General features: G+C 40.3%; 1 protein-coding gene across 4 annotated transcripts in view; it reads right to left on the bottom strand.

Moving 5' to 3' along the window:
- Positions 1–20,218, bottom strand: part of Dyrk1a (dual specificity tyrosine phosphorylation regulated kinase 1A) — a 132,513-nt gene that overhangs the window by 88,879 nt on the left and 23,416 nt on the right. For all 4 annotated transcript variants that reach the window (XM_070030673.1, XM_070030671.1, XM_070030674.1 and 1 more), the window contains exon 2: positions 847–932. In XM_070030673.1, coding sequence (XP_069886774.1) covers positions 847–856 — 10 coding nt within the window. In that variant the 5' untranslated portion in view covers positions 857–932. The remainder of the gene's footprint in view (positions 1–846; positions 933–20,218) is intronic.

Genomic DNA, 20,218 nt, shown 5'->3' with positions numbered 1-20,218 from the left:
ATCCTTTTTCCCAAGAGTATCTCAAGTAACTATAGAACATTCAAAAACATTACTTCATGAACTTTTTACACTACTTTTCACAAATAAATATAAAGGATAAAATGATGAAAGGGTAAGGGGAAAGGAGGGAAAGTGATATAGGGAGGGAAAGAACAAAAAAAGAGAAAATAAAACCCTAGACCAATTTTTTGCGAGGGCGTCCATCTTGGGATTTGCTTGAACTCAGGGTCTGGGCGCCGTCTCTGAGCTATTTTGCTCAAGGCTATCGTTCTACCACTTTGAACCAGAGCTCCACTTCCAGTTTTTGAGTGATTAATTGGAGATGAGTCTCACGGGGACTTTTCTACCCAGGCTAGCTTCAAACCATGATCCTCAGATCTCAGCCTCCTAAGTAGCTAGAATTATAGGCGTGAGTCACCAGCACCCAGTTAAACCAAAAGTTTTAATGAACCAGTTTTACAACTGACTGTTGTCAGTCCTATTAAAATTATCCTACTAGCACTGATTCCCATTTACTATATTCTAATAGGGATGGATCTAGGGGAAACACATATTTAACCATTAGGATATATATTTTACTAACAAAAACCTTCCATTACCACCAACATAACAGCCAACTTTTGAAGAGCTTAATAGTATTATATTGTACTTGTATTAACACCACTTATAACAACTCTTAACAAAGTCCCAAAATCAAGTTTAGTAAATATTCTATCTGCATTACTAATCTACACAACCCCCCACTACATGCTGTTTATCAGAAAGCTCCTTCAAATAAAATATTCCATCAGTTCCACATTTTCTTAGACAACCACAGTTTTTACTATATTTCAAAACTTGAGTCACCTGTATGCATCGTCTTCTTTCAAGGCTCATAGCATCCTGACGGGGTGGGGGAAGGGAGGGAGGAGTCCAGCGGCAAAACTATAACACTGTGTGAAGAAAAACAGATTACAATAAGAGATAATGATGTAAGACAAGTATCCCTAACTAAGGAATAACTGATCTAACTACAATCCCCCAAACTTATACACAAAACTATTTCAAACTTGTAAAAGTGACTAACATTTAAGTTTACTTGAATAATTTCCCTTAGCCTTTCATTTATCAAAATGAAGTACATTTTTTTAAAAATCAAGTATAATTAAAATATATTCAATATTCAGAGGAAAGAAAAAGTTTTTTCAAAGTATGTTTAGTACCAATGAATATTTTAGGTATCAAATGAACTTATAATAGTTGACAAGTCTATATAATTTATGTACATTTTTGTAATTATCAGTTCACAGATCATATGAAAGTAAATTCACTCTCATAGTGACTTACTATCAAGGCAGAAATAATAAAAGTTACTTGTTGAAAAGATAACATGCCCATCAATCACTGTTATTCATAAAGTTCAGAGACATTTCTCCCGAGCCCTGCTCCCTCTCTTTAGTTCTCCAAGTGGTCATTCATTATTTTACTGCAATTCTCTTACAATATCCCCCTTCCTACTTACTACTTCCACTGGCATTTAATTACATAATGAGGATGGAGACGTGAAAGGAGCCTTATAGCTAGCTGTCAGCCGACAACACATAACAGAAGCAAAGACAGATACAAGCTGAAATCTAACTTCTGAAATCATTTGGTCAAAAATTACTTTTTTATTGATCCTGAAAAATTTAGTGATTATTCCAAATAAAATGTTGTTTATGTTGATCAAGTCCAAAGCGAGTCAAATGAAATCTATTATACCAGTCAGGAACTGGTGGCTCACATCTGTAATCCTAGCTACTCAGAAGCCTAAGATCTGAGGATCATGGTTCAAAGTCAGCCAAGGCAGGAATGTACATGAGACTAACCTTCAATTAACCACCAGGAAACCAGAAGTGGCACTGTGACTCAAAAGTGGTAAGAATACTAGCTTGAGCAAAAGAGTTCAGACAGCACAGAGGCCCTGAGTTCAAGCCCCACAACCACCAAAAAAAAAAAAAAAAAAAAAAGAATCTATTATCCTAAAAGATAAGTCATGTAGAGAATTCTGCAAAAGAAATACAAAAACTTTATTCCATCCTACATCATTTAGACAAGTTCTAAAAGTATTTGTTTTCTTTGTTGCTCTCTTAATCCCCCATCCTATACTTTACACTGTGGCCCTTCAATGATTCTACTTAACATCCCTTGTCTCAAACTTATTCTGCTAAGCTACCATCCTCAGAGTAATTCCATTTCCTAATACCTAGGTATTAACAAGGCTAAAATAATTCACATTAATATTTGCAATTTCCAACAAGTATATTTGTTAGCCCAAATGAATTTCCTGGCACTAGTCCAAATAGTGTTGCAAAATAATAAAATTTAAAAACTACTCAGGTAGTGTGAAGAAAACCATTTTTGGGCAAGTGGATTGTTGTATAGCTTGAGTTTCCACTTATGCAGCAATATTTCTGCTTTTAACTTAATTCTCCTATTTTGGACTACTGCTTTTTTTAGAAGTTCCAACTTTGTGCTCCAAATAGCAGCAACAAGAGATACTTCACTGAATGAGAAGCTGGGGACAAGGGATTAAATGTGTGAATTATTTTTGAATCAGGAATAGTCTGTTTGAAATTGTGTATATTCTGGATTTGAACTATTTTACCAGTTCAAATGCTTTGTATCAAATAATCCCTTAGGTCAAGTGGTATTATTCAGCTTTGAAAGTGTACAGCTAGCATATAAAAAGTACTCATCAAAATGGTTTTATTTCCAAAAATAACCAGTTACATTTAGTCCAAAGTCAAATTTTCAGGAGAGGGAAGAGGGAAAGAAAAAAAGAGAGAGGGGAGAGAGGAAGGGAGTTACACTTAAAAATGGTCAGTCTTGCTGGGCACCGGTGGCTCACACCTGTAATCCTAGCTACTCAGGAGGCTAAGATCTGAGGATCACGGTTCAAAGCCAGCCCAGGCAGGAAAGTCCATGAAACTCTTATCTCCAATAAGCCACCAGAAAACCGGAAGTGGCACTGTAGTGATAAAACGCTAGCCTTGAGCTGAAGAGCTGAGGGACAGTGCCCAGGCCCAGAGTTCAAGCCTCTCAACAGACCAAAAAAATAAAAAAATAAAAAAGGTCAGTCTTATTTAGGAGGAAATGGGGAAGGGGAAGGAAAAAAATAATGAAGGTAAAGAATTTTGAAGTACATTTTGAAAGAGAATGAATGTAGTTCAAATAGATTGTTTCCAACTATGAAAATTACACAATAAAACCTGTTGCCATTTGGGGGGAAGAGGGAAAGGAGTAAGAGTGTGTAGAGAGAGTGATAGAGGGAATGAGGTTGATTGAAACATTGCGAATATATGGAAATATAACAACAAAACCCCCCTCTGTATAATAACAATAGAAGCTAATTTCAAAAATGGTTAGTCTTTAAATTCCAGCATGGACCATGGGGAAGGAAAATATAAAGTTTAGTCACTAGGTATCAACTGGACAGTTACAACCTTTAGGCTCTTCACTTGACACTGTCCACCCATAAAAGGTTAATACTGCTGCAGGGGGCCACAAGAATGGAGGAAAGGTAGATACATGTAGCAATTATATTCAATGAATGCACATTATCTAAAGAATGAACTATGTAGGGGCTGGGAAGGTGGCTCAGTTGTAGACTGCTTGCCTTACATGCATGAGACCCTAGGTTAGATTCCTCAGCATCACATAAGCAGAAAATCCAGAAGTGGTACTATGGCTCAAGTGGTACAGCGCTAGCCTTGAGCTGAAGAGCTAAGGACAGCGCCCAGGCCTAGAGTTCAGCCCCCACAACTGACCAAAAAAAAAAAAGAATGAACTATGTAACTTGAGAGGAACAAGAGGAGGAAAATGGAGAAGAACCATGAGAGGTGACACTGACCAAGAAGCATTGTACTTAAAATCTGACTTATAGATTTGTAACCCCTTCATACAGCTACTTAGTAATAACAACAATAATAAAGTTACACTGCTACCTATAGCTTGTGAACTTAAATCACTTCTATAGAAAAAAGTGGTATTACTAATATCAAACTATTTCATATCAAAAGTACAATCAAATATTTTTTATTAGAAGTTGTTAGAAATTAAAAATTGTTAGTAATTAAAAAGTACAGCAAAGTACTGCTTTGGTCTGAAAATGTGGCTTAGTGGTAGAATGCTTGCCTAGCATGCATGAGGCCCTGGGTTAGATTCCTCAGCACCACATAAGCAAAAAGAAAAAAAGCCGGAGGTGGCGCTGTAGCTCAAGTGGTAGAGCGCTAGCCTTGAGCTGAAGAGCTGAGGGACAGCGCGCAGGCCCAGAGTTCAGGCCCCACGACCGGACTCAAAAAAAAAAAAAAAAAAAAAAGTTCAAGGGCAGTGCCCAGGCCCTGAGTAAAAGCCCCAGGACCAACACCAAAAATGAAACAAAAATTACTGCTTTAAGTACCTAAAGATTAAAAAAAAAAAAAAATACCCCCAGAAAATTCTCTGACACCTCTTAGAAACATTATCTATTAGTCACTACTCATTTAAAAAGTAGTACTTACTCAGCATAAGATTTTTTTTTTTTTTTGGTCCGGTTGTGGGGCCTGAACTCTGGGCCTGAGCACTGTCCCTCAGCTCTTCAGCTCAAGGCTAGTGCTCTACCACTAGAGCCACAGCGCCACTTCCGGCTTTTTTCTATTTGCTTATGTGGTGCTGAGGAATCGAACCCAGGGCCTCAGGCATGCAAGGCAAGCGCTCTACCACTGAGCCAACTTCCCAGCTCAGCATCAGATAAAGCATACCCATGATAACGTTGTTCCTGACATAGAGTAACTAAACCATCATATGCTGAGTAATGACAAGTTCCTGAAAACTTGACCTTTGATTAATTTAAGTAAAGATTCTGCCAGGTGCCATGGCTCACTCCTATAATCTCAACTACTCAGAAGGGCTGAGATTTGAGAATTTGGGTTTGAAACCAGCCCAGGTGGACAAACCCAAGACTTTTATCTCCAAATAACTAGCAACAGGCTGCAAATAGAGGTGTGGCTCAAATGGTGGACTTGTGGTGAGCCTTGAGTGAAAAAGCCAAGCAAGAATGTGAAGCCCAGAGTTCAAGCCTCAGAACATCAAAAAAGAAAAAAGAAAAAGAACGAACGAAAAGGCAAAGAGAGGGGGGAAGGAGGGAAGGAGGGAAGGAAGGAAGGAAGGAAGGAAGGAAGGAAGGAAGGAAGGAAGGAAGGAAGGAAGGAAGGAAGGAAGGAAGGAAGGAAGGAAGATGGAGGGAAAAAAAAAACAGTAAACTTTGATTCAATCCCCACCCCCATTAGTCATTCACAAACTATGGATTAACAATTAAACCCTAATGAAAAACATCTACAATTACTACCATAGGAACCTCTCATAGTTCCCCAAATTTTTCACAGTATGTTTTAGCTCATACCTTGACTAAAGCAATAAAATGGTCCATAAACAATCCAAGAGCTAAACTTTAGTGGTTTTCTGAAACTTAACCATTTTTCAGTGGTCTGAAAGCCACTTTACAATATTAACCCACGTGAAAGGAGGGAGGGAGAGAAAAGGGAAGAGGAAAGAGAGGGGGAAAAAAAAGAGGATAATAACTAAGCAATAATAGGGGCCATAGCTGGTCGCCTGCCAATGTGCGGTCCTGAGTTCAACTCCAGCACAGCACAGCACAAGTATGTAAAACTATCAGTGATACTGTGTTTTGTTTTTTTTTTTGCTTACTGTCTTTTCTCTCCCTTTGGGAAATGTGAAACAATTTTCATAGTTTTATAAGAATGAGGAATTCATGCTTGTATAGTCTGAGTTCCTCCAACATGAGTTCTGAGAGCACAGAGCTTCTTAGGAGCCTGTCACTACTAGAGAGTGAGGTATATATACATATATATGTAAATAAACATTCTCTATGAGGTACAGACCTAAGTTCCAGATGGCTCTTCTCTAGCCCAGCTCTCTTCCCTGAGTTCTAGGCCAAGTGCTCAGACTCAAGCTCAAAGCCTGAATCTCCCAACAAAGTTTCACTGTGAATCTCTTTAATGGGCACTTACATCTTACTTTAATTCACTTAATCGTCATAATTATATAGATCACATTAGCACCTCCATTTTTACAGGTTAAGGACATTAAGGTCCAGAAAAGTCACGTCACATGTTACCACTTGTAAAAAGAAGATTTAGATCTAAACTAAGTAACTCCATTCAAAACCACTGCTTTGGGGGGCTTGGAAGGTGGCTCAGAGGTAGAGTGCTTGCCTTGCATGCATGAGGCCCTGGGTTCGATTCCTCAGCACCACATAAGCAGAAAAGACCAGACGTGGAGCTGAAGCTCAAATGGTAGAATGCTAGCTTTGAGCTGAAGAGCTGAGGGACAATGCCCAGGACCAGAGTTCAGGCCCCACGACAGACCAAAACATACTCTCTCTCTCTCTCTCTCTCTCTCTCTCTCTCTCTCTCTCTCTCTCTCTCTCTGCTTTCGGGCTAGGAATGGGGCTTAGTAATAGAGTGAGTACTTGCTTGTCTAGCATGCATGAAGCCCTGTATTTCATTCCTTAGTACCACATAAACAGAAAAGGCCAGAAGTGGAACTGTGGCTCAGGTGGTAGAACACTAGCCTTGAGCACAGAGAGGCTCAGGGACAGAGCCTGGGCCCTAAGTTCAAGCCCCAGGACTGGGGAGGGGGGGAAAAAAACACTGCTTTTGCTTTATTTTTCCAAGGTGTCAGTGTTCTGTCCAAGCTGGCTTTGAACCTTACTCCCTCTATTGCTGTCAGCCTGCCCCTCAAAGCCCAGCCCAAGTTAAAGATCTTAAAGGAAAGGAACTTACCCTCAATTATCACAGTGGACTGTAAATGTCATCCACATCAACTGTCTCTCAAGAAAGAGGCAGAGGAAGATCTAGCAAACACAAGAGAAGACACTATGTTCCCGGAGGAACAGACTTATGTACCCATGTATCAAAGAATGAATGCTGCAGCCATCAGAGCTGGAAAAGAAGCTAGAACAGATTCTTTCCTGGCATTTCCTGAAGGAAGGATAGTCCTGGCCTTGAAAACTCCCTGAGTATTGCTGTGGTAACAATTTTAGACTTCTGCCTCCAGAGCTGTGAAAATAAACTGCTATTGTGTTTACAGTAATTTGTAGGTGGCTCCGGTGGCTCACACCTATAATCCTAGCTACTCAAAAGGCTGAGATATGAAGACCATAGTTTGAAGCCAGTCCAAGGAAGAAAGCTCATAAAACCCTTACCTCCAATTAATCACCAAAAGCCAAAAGTAGAGTCTTGGCTCAAGTGGTAGAGTGCTAACTATGAGCAAGAAAGCTAAGAGACAGAGATCAAACCCTAAATTCAAGCTCCAGGACTGGCACAAAAACAAGTTTCCAGTAATTTGTTGTAGTAGCCACAGGAAACTAATACAAATAGGTAAGAAAAATGTTTTCAAATCTTCAGCAACTCTATTTGTTCTGTAAATGTCACCTATGAAATGCTATACCTATTATTGGTATTTGTAGATGTTCAAATGGAAAAACTGTGCTTAATGTCAGCTTGGAATTATGTGCAATCATACCACCTTTTATTGTAGTATTTTACCTTTACTATTCAAACTTTTAAAAAGTTAGAACTACTGAAAGACATAAAATTTGTACCACTATCATGTTAAGTGAAACAATACTGAACAGCATCAGTCAAACAAAGTTCTTACATATTCTTTCACAAACAGCAAATGTTAAAATGCCAGACTGAGGCAGCATGAAGGCACAAACTGCCTTTTCTTTCCCACATAACACCTGGTACAATATTTGTCAAGTAAATCAACTTTTATATTTTCCTTTAACTACCAATAGCTGCAGGGTTTCTACAATGCTCTTCTCTCCAGGTTGATAATAAACGCATAAATCTCTATCTCTAATATCATAATGGGGTAGCAGCAAACATGTTTTTTAGATCCAAGATTGGGACTTAAACTCAGTACCCAATGCTTTCCCTCATTGGCTAATGCTCTACCAACTGAGCCACACCTCCAACACCCATATCCTTGTTCAACAAGAAAAAAAGCCAGACACTGGTAGCTCACACCTATAATCCTAGCTAGTCAGAAGGCTGAGATCTGAAGCCAGTCTTGGCAAGAAAGTCCATGAGACTCACTTCCAATTATCCATCAAAAAGCCAGAAGTAAAGCTGTGGCTCAAGTAGTAGAGTACTAGCTTTGAACAACAACCAAAAAAGCTCAGGGCCAGCAAGCCCCAGGACTGACACCATAAAAAAAGAAAAAAGGAAGAAGAAGGAGAAGAAGAAGAAGAAGAAGAAGAAGAAGAAGAGGAGGAGGAGGAGGAGGAGGAGGAGGAGGAGGAGGAGGAGGAGGAGGAGGAGGAGGAGGAGGAGGAGGAGGAGGAGGAGGAAGAGGAGGGGGAGGAGGAGGAAGGAGGAGGAGGAAGGAGGAGGAGGAAGAGGAGGAGGAGGACGACGACGACGACAACGACGACAGAAAGAAAGAAAGAAAGAAAGAAAGAAAGAAAGAAAGAAAGAAAGAAAGAAAGAAAGAAGGGAGGGAGGGAGAAGAAAAGGAAGAAGGAGAGAGAGAAAAGAAAAGGAAGGAGAGGAAAGGAAGAGAAAAAGTGAGACACTGAAAAGGGAGGAAGAGTTTGGTGAGGCTTCAGCAGCTGTTTCACATGAATTGTAGAGGTGGAAAGTGAAGGAGAAAAGGAGTAGACAAATGGAGAAAGGAAAGGTGGGTGAATAGTCATAATATTCGATGTGAAAACAAAACTTGAAGGGATGGGTGGGGTTGGGAGAGATGGGAGGGAATCATGAAAAGGGTGACATCAAGATGCTCTATATTCATAAACTGACATGTTGAATTGAAATCCTTTTGTACACACATTAAAAGTAATTTTTAAGTTAGATAAATAAGGGGCTGGGAAGGTGGCTCAGTGGTAGAGTGCTTGCCTTGCATGCATGAGGCCCTGGGTTTGATTCCTCAGCACCACATAAGCAGAAAAGGCCGGAGTGGCGCTGTGGCTCAAGTGGTAGAGCGCTAGCCTTAAGCTCAAGAGCTGGGGGACAGTGCCCAGGCCCAGAGTTCAGGCCCCACGACCAACAAAAAAAAAAAAAAAGTTAGATAAATAAAAAAGCTTGTTTCATTAGGAAAACAATTTAAATACCTATGAATAAGTGAGATTTGGCTCCACCATTACCAACTGCATCCGGGTTTTAAAAACCCTATATTCTTTCCATTAAAGGACAGAATATGCCTCTTCTCACAGGACACCTATAAAGTACTGAGCACATGATTTACATGGGTTTTAGTTCTCTTCTCTGTATCCTTAACCTAATGCAGGTTTCTCCATCATTTTGCTTGCCTACACGGTCTTGGAAACTGCTCTACACGAAGAGTTCTCTGAGTGCCGGGTACAGACTGTTCCTCAGAGGTAAACACTAACCAACCCAGCAGCCTCCTGACAGAGGATCATCCCACAGGCCCTCTCCTTCTCCAAAGCTGTACATCCTAATCAGAACCTTTCTTGTTCTGGTTGTAGGATTCAATCTTTAAAAGAAAACAATCCTTCAGAATGCCTCTGAAGTCTTTTTACCAGACTGTAGCTCCTCACAAGCAGAGACCCAGTGTGTCATTCCCATAGGCCTCCCTACAGCCCAGCCTTCCACACAGATGACACTGAATGTGTGTTTACCTGAGGGCATCAAGTTGAAACTATGTAAAACAAAAGTATCTGTAACTTATTTAATAGCACTTCAACTGGGTAGCTAACATTTTTCTGAGTTCCTACTTAACTGAAAAATCAAGAAGCCTAGATTTCTATCTATCATTTCCCAGGTAATTCTAAGAGGAATTAACAGTACTTATAATTCGCAGATATTGTGTGAGTCAGTACAACACATGGACTATCCTATAAAATAGTATAGATGGACTATACTATAAAAGTGTATACTAGGATATTTCTTGATTCTTTTCAGCTTATGAAACAACTTCAAATGTAACTCACTCCATGCTCCCTGAACCTTGGGAGGTACAATGCCTAGATAGGTGTGATTATGCATGTTCCCATGTGAGGTAACTGAGGAATAGATTATCCAAAGAAGTGGTTTCCATAATGGACAACTACAGTACATCCGAATCACCCTGAGGGGCTTGTTAAAAATTCAGATTCAGACACATAACCATCAAAATCTCCAGAGGGTAGGGGCTAAACCCCATGCTAAACAAAGACCCCAGGCAATTTTGACACATGGCAAAATCTCCAGATTATGATAAAAATCTGGATCCCAAAAGTCCTGACAATACTTAAAAACAAACTTTGTAGGACGGGTTTATTGCAGGACTATTGGCTACTCCAAAGATATTTGACTCTTAACTAAATGACAATGTAAGTGTGTCTAAGAATATATCCAGTGTAGAAAAATTATAACTTCCTTTACCTGACTTGTACCTCAATGAGACAAAGGCAACCAGAACTGGTTAGCTTTGTATTTCTAATTTCAAAATCTTTCATTATCCCTGGCCTTTTACCAATCATTTTTCAAATTAATTTATCTTTTTTTATGAACCATATAACTTTTTGCTTAGCAAAAAACAATAAGCAAAACACTTCCCTAAAAGAACTCTAATAAAATATATAGTACTTGTAGCTGAGACTCTAGTCATCCTCCTCCTTCGTTAATAGTGGTCAAGTACACTGTTGGCCAACTTAAGTTAAACTTCCTTGGCTCCCTTGAAACTGGAACTAACTATGTAACGAAGTTTTCACTGACAAAACGTAAACAGTGCCACTGGGGCCTCGGGACAATGAGTGAATGAACACTTCTCTATTCCTACCTTATTATACCATACCCAAGGAGACAGGAGAGCAACAAGAATGGAAGAAAAAAAAAAAGTGTCTCTAAACCATGAGAAGCTGTCACTCCTACCAACCTGGAATGCCCAGTCATCTTGAGATGACTCTATGCTCCTGGAGCCCAGGAACAGCCCGAGACCCTGTGTTTTGCTTTCTACAGGAACTATCCCTCTTCACAACTTCATCATGAGGAGACAGCTCTAATGTGATCACAAAACTTTCTGAACTCTGCTTCGACAATCAGGTACCCAATTTCTTAAATTGATAGAAATGGATACTAAAGTCTAGGTATCTTTTTTTTTTTTGGGGGGGGGGGGTCCGGTCGTGGGGCCCGAACTCTGGGCCTGGGCACTGTCCCTCAGCTCTTCAGCTCAAGGCGAGCACTCTACCACTTGAGCCACAGCGCCACTTCCGGCTTTTTGCTTATGTGGTGCTGAGGAATCGAACCCAGGGCATCAGGCATGCAAGGCAAGCGCTCTACCACTGAGCCAACTTCCCAGCCCCAAGTCTAGGTATCTTTAACTTCCAAGGTCATATTTCCTCCAATGCCATGCTACAAATGATTTCCAAGTCTACTTTCCTCTCAATATTATGCTATAAACTAGATTCTAAAACTGTACAGAAGGAACTACTTCAAAACTAACCTTTGGATTAATTTCACTGATTCCATAGATAATCTACTCCAACACCTGCCAGTTGCCAATGAATTTTCAGGTGAATGGACATTTATAGAGACCTTTAGTGTTCTTATATAATGTCTTCAATGCTGCGAAGCCTATACAACTTACACAGGAAACAAAACACGACCGAAGTTAACATTACCTCAAGGGGCCTAAAATAACCGCCATTAAAAGTGGCAGTTTTCTTTACAGAAGGTGGGTAAAACATTAGAAATGCCTCTTCTAACTCTCCTATCACTGCCTTCCATCAACTTCCAAATTCCAGAAGCACTTCTACTTACATCCACGCCCCAGCAAACCCAGATATCAATATTCCTTCCATATTCCTCCTTCCTAGATGACCACTGCACCCATTAACCTGCTGTCCTGCATTGCCAACTGGCCTCAGTCCCAAGAGGAGAGACAGGCATGTCGCAGGGACCTGTCTTAGATGGCAGGCCTCCTGTTTCTGTAGCACTGAGTAACCCTTCACTCACTGTATGTTAAGAGCCGGAGACTGTGAAACGCTTTCTCATGTTTATTTCTATTATAAAGATAAAAAGGTTTCCTTGGCTGGGAATGTAGCTCAGTGGCAGAGCATTAGCTGAGTATGTGCACAGCACTGGGCTCAATGTTTCCAAATCTCAGAACAGAGTTCCCCAATGAAACTTTGTTCATAGAATAAACTCAATTACCTTGTATTCAAAACTCCACAGGGCAAATGCATATTCATCCCTCTCTATTTATTAAAAGGAAAACTCAACATAGGTAAAAATTTGTTTTGTATAAATACCAAACCTATCAAATCATGTACTGAAAATAACTTCCTTCTCAAAATGAACTTCAGGAAATGGAAACAAGGGTTTTCTCTGTTTTGGTTTTCCTTTCTTTTTGTCTTTTTTGTTCATTTATCTGTCTCTGGAGGGAAAAGGGAAACACAGAAATGGAGGGACAAAGGGTGAGGGACCAAGGGTGAACAAATCCAGCCAATTAGACACTATACTGAAAATGAACTATACAACTTGTAGGTGGGGACATAAAGGAAAAAACACTATCCAAAAAGAAATGTACTCATTATCTGACTTATGTAACTATAACTCACTTTTGTGATAATAATAAAAAGTTAAAAGCCAGGCACTGGTTGCTCACACCTGTAATCCTAGCTACTCAGGAGGCGGAGATCTGAGAATTGCAGTTAAAAGCCAGCCTGGACAGAAAAGCCTGTGAGACTCTTATCTCTAATTAATCACCAGAAAATCAGAAGTGGCGCTGTGGCTCAAAGAGGTAGAGAGCTAGACTTGAACAAAAGAGCTCAGGGACAGTGCCCAGGTCCTGAGTTCAAGCCCCACAACCAAAAAAATAAAATGAATAACTCAGAGAACAATGTTTCTTTGCCTTTTTTGATTAGCCCATTCCAGAAGAAAACTTAAAATTTAACTTCAAAACCTTAAGTTTTAAATTAACTTTTTTTTTTTTTTTTTTTGGTCGGTCGTGGGGCTTGAACTCTGGGCCTGGGCGCTGGCCCTCAGCTCTTCAGCTCAAGGCAAGCGCTCTACCACTTGAGCTACAGCGCCACTTCCGGTTTTCTGGTGGTTTATTGGAGATAGGAGTCTCACGGTCTCTCCTGCCCGGGCTGGCTTTGAACCGCGATCCTCAGATCTCAGCCTCCTGAGTAGCTAGGATTACAGGCGTGAGCCACCAGCGCCCGGCTTAAATTAACTTTTTTAATTTTAATTTTTTAATTAGGAAAACTTTAAATTTAAAAAATTTAAATAGAAAAAAAAATTTTTTTGGCCAGTTACTCAGGACCTGGGCACTGTCCCTGAATTTCTTTTGCTCAAGGCTAGCACTTTACCACTTGAACCACAGTACCACTTCTAGTTTTTTCAGTTATGTAGTACTGAGAAATCAAACCCAGAGCCTCATGCATGCTAGTCAAGCACTCTACCACTAAGCCACATTCCAAGGCCAGGAATTAGATTTTTTTCAAGTAGAATCAATCCTGGGCCATGGTTTATGGTTTTCCACTCCTACTCACAAGAACAACTTTTGTCTTCTTGGGGACTGATATCAACCTGAATGTTCCAGACCTCTACTAAAAGATGATTTTAAACTCAAGAATCCATATTTCTTTTGTAAGCTTTACAGAAAATTCTGGTGTACAGGCTATGAGTCACAATTTCCTAACACATTTCCACTGTCACACCAAAGGCTAAAAACAGCATTAACCATTCCTCTCCTCAAATTAGAATCAGGACGCTACGTAAATGAATAAAAAAACTAAATCACCTAGGCATTAAGAAAGGAGATATAATGTGTTCAGGAAGCTGAGGGGAAGGTCTGTACAGCAATTAGAAGAAGCTGAGATTGCCTCTCTTCTTTAAACTGTACAAAGGACACTCGCAGGCTTACTATTGTATTATGTACTTTCTGCATTGTAACTGACCCAAAGGAGGTTTATTTCCACTGTTTCAAAGTATTTATTGAGAGTTTTTAGTCTACTATTTGGTATTTTTTCTTAGGTGAAACTTGGAACTGAGTACCCATAAAGTACTCATTCTGAATTTTCCCTTCTCTATGTTCATGAACCCTATTCAAAATTACATATATGGGGGTAAGGTGGATCAGTGATACAGTGCTTGCTTAGCACGCATGAAGCCCTGGATTCAATTCCTCAGTACCATATAAACAAAAAAAGCCAGAAGTGGTGCTGTGGCTCAAGTGGTAGAGTGCTAGCCTTGAGCACAAAGAAGCTCAGGGACAGTGCCCAGACCCTGAGTTCAACAACAAAAGAATAAACCTAAGAAAAACATATGGCTTCCATTTTTGGTACCTCTAGAATCACAGAAGCCCAACTACACTAAGTCCAAGTCATGAGAAAGTCTCAAGCTGGTAAGGTAAAAAGCCACATGAAGAAAGATACCCAAAGCACCATACAACTGAAGGAATAAGTCATCTATGTGAAATGGAGACAAGCCCTGCCCCAAATAGAACACTGTGAGCACGTAAGTACTGTTGTTTTAAGCCACTGAGTTTGTTAAACAGCAAGAGATAACCTCAACATTTTGCATGCCAATAAATGTGGGGGAGGGGGGAATTACAATAAATCTTTTGGCAAAATGTTATAAACATTATACTTCTTTTGAAATAAGTGATCTTCTTAAATTTAAAAAGAAACTGGTAAATTGTACCTGCTCATATTATATCAGCATATCCAACAACAAAAAAAAGGAAGGATCAAGATTAAACCTCCAGGGGCTGGGAAGGTGGCTCAGTGGTAGAGCACTTGCCTTGCATGCTCAAGGCCCTGGGTTCGATTCCTCAGCACCACATAAGCAAAAAGAAAAAAGCCGGAAGTGGCGCTGTGGCTCAAGTGGTAGAGCGCTAGCCTTGAACTGAAGAGTTGAGGGACAGCGCCCAGGCCCAGAGTTCAGGCCCCACGTCCGGACCCAAAAAAAAAAAAAAAAAAAAAAAGAAAAAAAAAAAGATTAAACCTCCATACTACAATCATAAACATACATTAAATTTTGGTAAGAATCATTCATAGATGATCTTTGTTGTTTTTTTTTTTTTTTTGGTTGGCCTTGGGGCTTGAACTCTGGGCCTGGGCGCTGTCCCTCAAGTTCTTCAACTCAAGGCAAGCACCCTACCACTTGAGCCACAGCGCCACTTCCAGTTTTCTAGTAGTTTATTGGAAATAAAAGTCTTACAGACTTTCCTGCCTGGGCTGGCTTTGAACCACGATCCTCAAATCTTAGCCTCCTAAATAGCTAGGATTACAGGCGTGAGCCACCAGCGCCCTGCTTAGATGACCTCTTTTGAGGACCCACCCTCTCAACTAAGATACACCATATTCAAAACTGGCTTGTATACTCATATAGACATTAGTGAGTAAAAAGAGTGTATGTACACTGTCAACTGTCACTGTTACACAACCATTGGTTGTATAGCTCAATCTAGTAAAGGCTCTGTGTGGTTGTTATTATCTGAGTATGTCTCCAAGATTCCCATGTTGGAAAGATTAATCCACAATGCCACAGAGTTGCCTTTGGGGGGTTGCTTAGGCTCATAAACAAATGAACTTCCTTATAAAATAACTTGGTGGAGGGTGTTTGTCCTTTTTGCCCTTCCACTTTCTGCCATTTGAGGTTATGGCAATCATAACCATATGGTTATAACCATCTGTCAGATGCGCCATTTTGGAAGCAGACTCTGGAAGTTCATCAGGCAATAAATCTACCAGTGTTTTGCTTTGTTTGAATGTGTCAGCACTAGGACTCAGGGCTTCAAACTCTCGCTCAACTTTTTACCACAGCTGATGCTCTACCACTTGAGCCATGTCTCCAGTTTCAGTTTTTTGCTGGTCAACCGGAGATAAAACAGTCAGGGATTTATTTGTCCAAGCTGGTTTCTCACCAAAATCCTCATACCTCAGTCTACTAAGTAACTACAACTTAAGTCACAAGATTTGCAAAAAAATGTTTTTCCTTTATAACGTAGCCAGTCAGCAGTATTCTGTTACAGCAGTGCCAATTAAGACAAGTCTGAGTATTAGCATCTCCTCCAAAATGCCAGAACCTGATAGAATTAAGAGCCTCTAGTACCACGAGGAATAAATTTCTATTACATATAAATTACCTAGTTTTCATCATATTAGCACAAATGGAGGCAGACCACAAACAAAAATAGTAATTTTATAAATATTTTATATATACAATAAGGCAATATGAACATATGAAAGGAGAACAGAACTTGACTCCTTCCAAGAAAAACTAAAGGCGCTAACATGTGAGATGAGCTAGGTTACAGAACACTTCCCCAAATCCAACCCATCAGGGTATAAATTTAAGTATTTTATTTCAAGTAAAATTTCCTGCTTTATTCCCCACCTATCCTATCTAAATTGGGACCTATAATGTAAGAGGCCCAGAGAATCATTAGATTTCATCTTAATTTCTCAAGCTATTGTGACTTTGAACAATTTATTCAACATCATTAATAAAAGATGAATAATGATTTAAATAATGGACAACAGGCACTGGTGGCTCACGCCTGTAATCCTAGCTGCTCAGGAGGCTGAGATCTAAGGGTCTCAGTTCAAAGCCAGCCTGGGCAGGAAAGTCCGTGAGACTCTTATCTCCAATAAACCACCAGAAAACCAGAAGTAGCGCTGTGGCTCAAGTGGTGGAGCGCTAGCCTCAGTTCAAAGCCAGCCCAGGCAGGAAAGGCTATGAGAATCTTATCTCCAATAAGCCACCAGAAAAGCGGAAGTGGTGCTGTGGTTCAAGTAGTAGAGCTGAGGGATAGCGCTCAGGCCAAGAGTTCAAGCCCCACAACTGACTAAATAAACAAACAACTAAATGACAACAAAGAGTTTGAGTGGTATTAAAGAATATAACCTTTCTGCCGGGCGCTGATGGCTCACGCCTGTAATCCTAGCTACTCAGGAGGCTGAGATCTGAGGATCGCAGTTCAAAGCCAGCCCGGGCAGGAGAGACCGTGAGACTCCTATCTCCAATAAACCACCAGAAAACCGGAAGTGGCGCTGTAGCTCAAGTGGTAGAGCGCTTGCCTTGAGCTGAAGAGCTGAGGGCCAGCGACCAGGCCCAGAGTTCAAGCCCCACGACCAACCAAAAAAAAAAAAAAAAAAAAAAAAGAATATAACCTTTCTTTAATGCCTCTAGTAACTGTATACTAGGCCCGATATCAGAGGGAAAGTGCTATAAGAAAAACAAGCACAGACAATGTGCTCCAAGAGAAAACAGAGGAAAATCACAAGAAGACCTAACACATAGGGGAAATCAGCTACTCTGAATAGCTCTACAATGGAGAGAGTAAGACAGGACTACAGAAGACTGAAAAGCCAAATTAGAGTCAGATTACAAACAGAATCTGATTAATAGATTTGGTTTTCATCCCACAGTAATAAGGATCATAGGAGACTGGAGGCTGCAAGACAGTACACTTGGAGGAAGGGGAGGCAGAAAAGGCTGATGACTACAAAAATAAAAACAGAAAACCTCATGTGAAGGAAGAATATTTAAAGCTTCAACAAATACACATTCAACACAGATGCCAATCCACGCATTTGTTGGCTCATACAAAGTCACTGAAAATAAAACCCACCTAAAACCAGTGAAGGGGTAAAAAATACTAAAACACAGAAGACAGTGATGGACAACTCTTCAGACACACACAGAGGTAGCTAGCACACCAGAGAATGCAGGAAGCCACAGAGTAAGTGCCCAAGGTTGCCAATGCAAAGGGAATATCCTAAGAAATCTCAGGCCTGTATCTCAGGCTGAGGAGCACTGGAGGGCCAAGACACAGATACATTCTGTAGTTCTGACAGGGAGGCTAGCGATACATGTACACACTAACAGCAATGAGCACATCTAATGTTCAAACATGAGTTTCTAAATACATTCTCCACTAAAAAGAATCAGGGCACTAGGCAAAGAATTCTTAAACTTTGTAACAAATGCACAATTTGTATGAGAAAACTTTAAAAAGTCAGACCCCAACAGAAACATTTCTACCAAAAATAGCTCATCTGTACCTATTATGAAGAAAATCAAATGCACACAGATTCAATGAAATAACTTGGCCTGTATTCTTCAAAAACATCAACATCATAAGACCAAAAAAAAAAAAAAAGTTGAGAAACTTCTTGATCAACACAACTAAAAAACACATGACAACAAAATATATATGTGATCCCAGGCTGCAGCTTTTCTCTAGAAAGAACACAAATCAGCCAGGCACTGGTGACTCACACCAGTAATCCTAGCTACTCAGGAGGCTGAGATCTGAGGATCACAGTTCAAAGCCAGCCCCGGCAGGGAAGTCTATGAGACTCTTATCTCCAGTTAACCACTCAGAAAACCAGAAGTAGTGCTGAGGTTCAAGTGGTAAGAGTGCTAGCCTTGAGCAGAAGTACACAGGGACAGCGCCCAGGCCCAGAGTTCAAGCCCCATGACCAACAACAAAAAAACAAACAAACAACAAAAAAAGAAAGAAAGAAAGGAAACAATTCAGACAACTGTAGAAACTTGAAAGGAGATTCAGGATAAATCGTAGTAACATATGAACACTGTTACTGCATTCCATAGTTGTATTGTTGCTTTTCAAGTAAATTCCTTATTTGAAGGAAAAAGGTCCTATAGCATTCAACACAGCAGACTTCATTACAACTTTTCAAATAGTGTAGGAAATAAAAACTACTTTCCGACAGGCGGTGGTAGCACACTTGTACTCCTAGCTACTAAGGAGGCTGAGATCTGAGGATCATGGTTCAAAGCCAGCCTGGGCAGGAAAGTCCATGAGACTCTTCTCTCCAATAAACCACCAGAAAACTGGAAATGGCACTATGGCTTAAGTGTTTAGTAAAGGGTTCACCTTGAGCTGAAGAGCTCAGAGACAGCACCTAGGCCCAGAGTCAAGACCCACAACCAACAAAATATATATTTTTTTCACTTTTCCTAAAAGTTTTTAATTAGCTTCAATAAAATATAGCAAGGTCTGGGAAGTTGGCTCAGTGGTAGAGTGCTTACCTCGCATGCATGAGGCCCTGGGTTCGATTCTTCAGCACCATATAATCAGAAAAAAGCCAGAAGTGGCGCTGTGGCTCAATGGGAAAGCACTATTGAGGTGAAGAGCTGAGGGACAGCACCCAGTCCCAGAGTTCAGCCCCACGACCAGATTAAAAAAAATTATATATATATGGTAGCGATAATCCAAGTTCTAGTCCAAACCCCAACCCCAAACAGACTGGCAAATATCCTAGCTACAAAAATAATGAAAGAATAATCTGAGGAAAAAGTAAATAAATAGACTCTGTACTGAAGAGATAGCAAGCACAAGAGAAAATAGATTTGCAGAAGCAAGAACAGTGCATTCTAAGCTCATGCCCCAGTTCCACTGGGAACATCAGCAACAGAAATATGTACTCCCTCTCCCCCAGGCATAGGATTTATCATCTCAATCCAAGACACTAAAAGTCCTGCACTAAAACTTCAAGACCAAACACATGTGTCCCTCACTCACCCTGAGCCTTCAGTGAAAACCCTCACCCTCACCACAAGGAGTCATTGGTTTTATCATGCCTTAGTCCTAAATGCAAGCCCAAGGATGGCTAAATTTTGAGGAATGATGCTGATATAAATAAAGGCAGAAACCAAGAGCTGGGCATGGTAGTACGTCCCTATAATCACAGCTACTCAAGAATCTAATGCTGGGGGCTGGGGGTTTAGCCCAGTGGAAGGGCGCCCGCCCAGCGCACCCAAGGCCCTGGGTTCGGTCCTCAGCCCTGGGGAAAAAAAAAAGAATCTAAGGCTGAGGCAGAGGATCACATGAGTGCAGAAGTTCAAGGCCGGCATGGACAATATGGAGACTTGTCTCAAGACAGGAAGGAAGGAAGGGAAGGGGGGGAGACTAAAACAAGCAGAAAAGCAGGAATCCAAAGAGAACTGAAACAATACAACGAAGAGAAAAAAGGCATTAAATTATAAATCTGCTCAAACATATATATATATATACACATATATATATATCCAAATAAAAATATAATGCCAAAAAATAAAAACAAGAAAACTTTGATCTAAAATAAAAGTTGAAAATATCTCCCATGGAATGAAATATATATCACACAAAATAACAAAAGTGCTTTCAAAACACAAAGGAAAGAAATTACACAAGAAAATTCCCAGGACTAAAGATCCGCTCCTCTAAA

Source organism: Dipodomys merriami, unplaced genomic scaffold, assembly GCF_024711535.1.
Source record: "Dipodomys merriami isolate MVZ:Mamm:240054 unplaced genomic scaffold, mDipMer1.0.p SCAF_2, whole genome shotgun sequence".
Taxonomy (NCBI): Eukaryota; Metazoa; Chordata; class Mammalia; order Rodentia; family Heteromyidae; genus Dipodomys; species Dipodomys merriami.
This window is presented reverse-complemented; position numbering and strand designations above follow the sequence as displayed.